The 6,697-nt window shown below is 44.2% G+C and overlaps 2 protein-coding genes across 4 annotated transcripts in view; one reads left to right on the top strand and one right to left on the bottom strand.

Moving 5' to 3' along the window:
• Positions 1-2,947, top strand: part of LOC109882910 (chloride intracellular channel protein 4-like) — a 22,075-nt gene extending 19,128 nt beyond the window's left edge. For all 3 annotated transcript variants that reach the window (XM_031824090.1, XM_031824088.1, XM_031824089.1), the window contains exon 6: positions 1,948-2,947. In XM_031824090.1, coding sequence (XP_031679950.1) covers positions 1,948-2,109 — 162 coding nt within the window. In that variant the 3' untranslated portion in view covers positions 2,110-2,947. The remainder of the gene's footprint in view (positions 1-1,947) is intronic.
• Positions 2,948-3,487: 540 nt separating this feature from the next.
• LOC116374146 (uncharacterized) lies at positions 3,488-6,380 on the bottom strand. Its single transcript, XM_031824087.1, has 4 exons — positions 5,767-6,380; positions 4,606-4,940; positions 3,966-4,128; positions 3,488-3,842 (listed from the first exon to the last, which is right to left on the bottom strand). Exons 1-4 carry the CDS (start codon positions 5,864-5,866, stop codon positions 3,811-3,813), a joined length of 630 nt encoding a protein of 209 aa, XP_031679947.1. The 5' UTR covers positions 5,867-6,380; the 3' UTR covers positions 3,488-3,810.
• Positions 6,381-6,697: the final 317 nt, after the last annotated feature.

Genomic DNA, 6,697 nt, shown 5'->3' with positions numbered 1-6,697 from the left:
ACATTATAAAGGTACTGCTGCCCAGACTACACATTATAAAGGTACTGCTGCCTAGACTACACATTATAAAGGTACTGCTGTCCAGACTACACATTATAAAGGTACTACTGCCCAGACTACACATTATAAAGGTACTGCTGCCCAGACTACACATTATAAAGGTACTGCTGCCCAGACTACACATTATAAAGGTACTGCTGCCCAGACTACACATTATAAAGGTACTGCTGCCCAGACTACACATTATAAAGGTACTGCTGCCCAGACTACACATTATAAAGGTACTGCTGCCCAGACTACACATTATAAAGGTACTGCTGCCCAGACTACACATTATAAAGGTACTGCTGCCCAGACTACACATTATAAAGGTACTGCTGCCCAGACTACACATTATAAAGGTACTGCTGTCCAGACTACACATTATAAAGGTACTGCTGCCCAGACTACACATTATAAAGGTACTGCTGCCCAGACTACACATTATAAAGGTACTGCTGCCCAGACTACACATTATAAAGGTACTGCTGCCCAGACTACACATTATAAAGGTACTGCTGTCCAGACTACACATTATAAAGGTACTGCTGCCCAGACTACACATTATATAGGTACTGCTGCCCAGACTACACATTATAAAGGTACTGCTGTCCAGACTACACATTATAAAGGTACTGCTGCCCAGACTACACATTATAAAGGTACTGCTGCCCAGACTACACATTATAAAGGTACTGCTGTCCAGACTACACATTATAAAGGTACTACTGCCCAGACTACACATTATAAAGGTACTGCTGTCCAGACTACACATTATAAAGGTACTGCTGTCCAGACTACACATTATAAACGTACTGCTGCCTAGCCTTCACATTATAAACGTACTGCTGCCCAGACTACACATTATAAAGGTACTGCTGTCCAGACTACACATTATAAACGTACTGCTGCCCAGACTACACATTATAAAGGTACTGCTGTCCAGACTACACATTATAAACGTACTGCTGCCTAGACTACACATTATAAAGGTACTGCTGCCCAGACTACACATTATAAAGGTACTGCTGCCCAGACTACACATTATAAATGTACTGCTTCCCAGACTACACATTATAAAGGTACTGCTGCCCAGACTACACATTATAAAGGTACTACTGCCCAGACTACACATTATAAACGTACTGCTGCCCAGACTACACATTATAAAGGTACTGCTTCCCAGACTACACATTATAAAGGTACTGCTGCCCAGACTACACATTATAAAGGTACTGCTGCCCAGACTACACATTATAAAGGTACTGCTGCCCAGACTACACATTATAAAGGTACTACTGCCCAGACTACACATTATAAACGTACTGCTATCCAGACTACACATTATAAAGGTACTGCTGCCCAGACTACACATTATAAAGGTACTGCTGTCCAGACTACACATTATAAAGGTACTAGTACCAATACTACCAGCCTGCTGCCCAGACTACACATTATAAAGGTACTGCTACCAATAATACCCATCTTGCTGCCCAGACTACACATTATAAAGATCCTGCTGCCCAGACTACACATTATAAAGGTACTACTACCAATAATACCCACCTTGCCACTAGGACTACACATTATAAAGGTACTACTACCAATAATACCCACCTTGCCACTAGGACTACACATTATAAAGGTACTACTACCAATAATACCCACCTTGCCGCTAGGACTACACATTATAAAGGTACTACTACCAATAATACCCACCTTGCCACTAGGACTACACATTATAAAGGAACTACTTTAATGACTTATATCCTCTAAATTCTCACATCAACACTGACCTCTATCACTGATTCATATGAGTTGTGATTTGTTTCTCTCAAAGTGATTCCCATGTTTAGGCTTCTTCCTGGTCTGTTTCATGACATCACCTGTATCTCGGTCCTGTCCCAGGTGGTGGCCAGGAAGTACCGTGGCTTTGAGATCCCGGTGGAGATGGCGGGGGTGTGGCGCTATCTGAACCACGCCTACAAGAGGGAAGAGTTTACTAACACCTGTCCTGTTGAGCGCGAAATCGAATTTGCCTACATAGATGTGGCCAAACGAATCAAATAGCGAGAGGGGGAGGAGGGAGAGACTGAGAAGGCCCAATCCCAAATTGTGTGTGTGTGTGTCTTTGTACACTCACCGGTTGGGTTGGACGGCACTCATATGTAGTGTCATGACTGCTGTGATTGTAAGACCACTAGACAGAGAGGTCTGCATCCATTTCACATCCAGTCCTTTTGGCCAAAGCCCTCTGCGGTGCACTATAATACAGTTGTATGGTGTCATTGAAGACACAGACACTGTTAGAAACCCAGAGTACGAACTCTAACAGCGTATAGTACTATCCACTATCTGCAACATTGTAAAACTGTCCTAAAGCAGCCATAAGCATTCATTAGAGTGTTATAACCTCTGTGTCTTAGAGGAATAGCAGAGCACAGGTAGACATGCCATACTTATATGAATATGCAACACTTTGGCCTTGACCACAGTATTAACCTATATATAAAAATGAACATACACATACTTTATAAATGAACTTTTCATTCGTTTCTCCCCCGTGTTATTTTGGCTGTCTATGGGTGAATAATAATCAATAGTAAAAAGCTTTTTGATGTCAAGGTCTGACTTATCTATTTGTACGTTTTGTAAAAGCAAATCTGCTTTAATACCATTTATATCGAATTCTATTGACCATAACAGGATTGTGGGTGGGGCTTTCTGTTGAGAAGCTCACCTGTTTGGGCCTTCCTGAACATGCAGGTTGAATTGGAAGCCATTTTGATTGTGGCGGAAGTGTGTACTGTATCTCTCTATGCACCAAACAAATACTGACACAACCCTGTGTACTCGCCTTATAATCCTCACCAGAGGAGACTTTATTAAACTGATTTTAGAACAGTGATTTGTCTTTGATATTTTTGTTACCTGGCTTTGTGTATCTTTTGATGTATGACAACTTCTGACAGACTTTTGAATATGGGGTGACCTTTCCCTTTAAACCTCAACCCAGTCACCCACAGTCACCAAGGCAATGGTACAACTGACTCTTCTGTGGAACCCGAAACTTAAAAGCCCTAATATCAACAAACGTAGTTTACAGTGCCACCATGGGTTACCATGGGGACATCCTCTCCAGGAATTCTAGAGTTTTGCAAGAAGTGTGTAAATCTCTTATGTAAATCTCTACCACCAATGTAAGCAGTCCAGTAACATCACATTATACAACCAATGTGTACATAGCCTTTAAGACAATAGTCTCTCAGCTTTGCGATGATGCCTCAAACCCTTTCAGATGATCTTGTGAGCCACTCAAAAAACAGTAATACATCTGCCATCAAACTCATCTTTAGCAGCCAACTGCACACAGTTTCAGTCATTTTGGTTATTTTGGACATATTGGTCATTCCATAATGAACAACTGAGAGAGCGAGAGACAGAGGGATCTGTAGAAAAATAAATGTCTTTATTGTCCTATAGTTTTATCATGCTTGGGTCATCTTTATTAGAGATCACACACAGCGTTTTCTCTTCTATAAACGGTTAACAGACTTTCGTGCACATAGGCACAAGTACACACGTCGATGATGGGGCAACCTGATTGGTCAGTACTGTTATTCATGAGCCAATGAAAAGGTCAGTGGTGGCGCCAGGCATCCGATGCCTCGCCGCATTGGTTGCCTAGTGCCCGGGTGCAGGGTGGGGGGAATGTTGGTTTGGAGGGTACCATGGATGTTTATAGGGGTGTTTGTCAGGGTCTGTGGAGGATCAGTTTTGGGAGCAGTACTTCCAGAAACACACTGTTGGAGAGAAAGAGAAGGAGATTAGGAAGTTGAGCAGTATCTTCAAATATTAGTAAACATGACAAAACATGAAACCTGTGACAAGGACTTCCTAATTGACTTTTGACCCCTTGCTGTCACCTCTCTTGTTGTTGGGCTTCTTGGGTTGCTGTGGGAGGGACTTCTTGAAGTTTCGGCCACTCAGACTGTCTATGCCGTCAGTGCTGGGCCGGGATGCAGTGATGCTACCTCCAACATCCACAGGAGGCACTGTGGTGGTTTTCACTCTATCCGCCTCAGCTACCTTCAGTACAGGAATAGAAGGAGTCACACTTTAGTTCCAAGCAGACAGGAGGATCCTTTCAAATGATGTATCACAGGTACAGTATTTAACATTTTATAAAGGAGAAGATTAGGTTCACAACTTAATGTAAGATGGTTCCACACCCTGAAAGTAGTCTACGGGCAAAGACAAACTGTATTCCATGGTTACGTTATCTTTAAACAGCCACTACAAACATCAGGTAGCTTTAGCCAATCGCTAGCTAGCAATCAATGGAGGTGACAGGGGCAAAAGTGCAATGTAAAAAAATATATATATGGCCAAATCACATTTAAAGTAACATTAAACAAAATAATGAGTTGATTTGGCTGCACAATAGTTGCACTATTGCCCCTATCACTCCATAGATGTATTACTTTCTAAAACACATCCTGGTGTGACAGTAACTATTATATCCCAAGGCAGGTAGGAATATCATAAACAACAGCACTGATTTACCGCTTTCTTCTTCTTTCCTGAATTCCTGCCGTTTGCTGACCCTCTGGGCATCATGGTCATCCGTGTGCTCAGAGTGCTGTTGATCGCCCTGCTGAGTTCCTCCAGCACTGACAGCATCTTCAGGATCTGGGCTCGTCTATCTGGACTGCTCGTCACCGGATCCATCTTCAATCGTCTATCCAGACTGCTGGTGGGTGTGGATGTCTTTTCTCGACCAACAGGGATGGTGGTCATCAGTGTGGTCTTCAGTGGTCTAGAAGCGTTGACCGTTGACGGTTCCGTTCTCTCTTGCACATTTGAGTCGACTGTAGCTTTACCTGTTAGCTTTATGTCTCCTGAAAGACAACATTACAGACACACATGAACATTCTGTGGTCTCAGAGTCATATTCAACGCCTGGCAGAATGCCATCCTCATTCTATAATGCCTCCCATAATGATTCTGGATGATGACACATTGACCTTTCTCCTCTGTGTGCTCCATGGTGGTTCAGGCCAGGGTTGCTATTCGTATAAAGTGTCCTACAAATAAAATGTGATTGATTGATTCCACCAAACCCCAACAGCTCAGAGACAGACCAAGTCTCAGCTCTAGACAGTCTGTTGTGTGATGTAGACAAAGTTCCCAGCCTTTCTCAGCTTTCTGTCTGTCCACGGTCTTCAGAGGGTCACTGTGTCAACTGAGCCGTATTGTTATGTGGCCACCTTAAAGACCCTCTGAACGTCACAGCGGTCCCATAGCAACGCCATGGAATCCCCCAGTACCAATGTCAGCGAGTGTCGAAGTGAAGAGTGGACACGAGCGGCTTTGAGTGTGTGTGTGTGTGTGTGTGTGTGTGTGTGTGCTTGCTTGCATTTGTTTGTGTGTGTGTGTGTGTACATAGGACAAACTCAAAGGATAATTCAGCATTGTGTGGGCGAGGAAAGTATTCTAGGAAGAGAGGAGTGTGAGCAACACATTCTTCATCTATACTCCCTGAATACTTTAATTCATCCATCTTCATCCTTAACCGCGATCTCTCCATCCTTCTCTTCCTTCACCTTCTCCATCCCATCCCTTCACTCTCCCTTCAGCCACTCAATCTCAGCCTTCCTTCCTACTCTCTCCATCCTTCTCTTCCTTCACCTTCTCCATCCCATCCCTCCATCCCTCTCTCCTTACCTCTGTCAGTCAGCAGGGTGGGGGCTGTGTCCACTCCAGCCCACAGAGTCACCAGCACCGTCAGGACTCCCACCAACAGGACCACAGATACTTTCTGCATGACTGCACCTTCTTACCGGAACTTCTGGCCAGTTCTGAACCAATTCTGACCACAGCTTCTGGGCTTCAACCACAAGTACCGGTCTGGTTCTAAAGCTCAGGTCTTCGGGTACCAACAAGGTCTCGTTTTAGTCTCAAAGAGCTGAGTTAGCTCTGTCGTCTTCTTTAGCTGCACGTTGAGAGAACCTGTATGTCTCCTGGGGGTCAGTGTTCAGCCAATCATTTGGGTGTCTATTAGTCTTCTTGTCCAAAGTCTGTTTCTTAATTTCTGTCTCCGAATTCACTAACCTGTTTGTGGTAAATACACTTGTCGTTCAGCACCGATGCGCCTCTGTGAAGAAGGCTTGTCGAGAGTGTGTGTGTGCAGAGGTGCGTGTGCAAATTTCGCTCTTGTCGCTTCTAACGTAGACCTGTCCCATCCTCTCTTTATAAACCCAACGGTTCCTTCAAGACGGGCCAAACCAACACCTCGCCGTTGCCCAATTAGGGGGCTGATCATTTCTTGTAATCCCGCCCGCACCTTCTTAGCGGAGTGATGACATTTGGCGTGTTTGGCGTCAGGCTCGCCATTGTGTGTGTTTGTGAGTGTGTGTGTGTGTGTGTGTGTGTGTCAGCTCGTCGCTGTATAAGCAGTGATAAGATTCTTCTTAATGTGTTTGCTCAGGGGCCCACAGAGAAAGACTCTCTGACGCAGGAGGGCCAAAAGCCTGTCTCCAACACAAAGTTGGCCCAGACCACACACACACACACACACACACACACACACACACACACACACACACACACACACACACACACACACTCTCTGATAATAATAGACATGAATTGATAA

Source organism: Oncorhynchus kisutch, linkage group LG5 (assembly GCF_002021735.2).
Source record: "Oncorhynchus kisutch isolate 150728-3 linkage group LG5, Okis_V2, whole genome shotgun sequence".
Taxonomy (NCBI): Eukaryota; Metazoa; Chordata; class Actinopteri; order Salmoniformes; family Salmonidae; genus Oncorhynchus; species Oncorhynchus kisutch.
The sequence above is the reverse complement of the archived record's forward strand: the minus strand, read 5'-3'. Positions and strand labels throughout refer to the sequence as shown.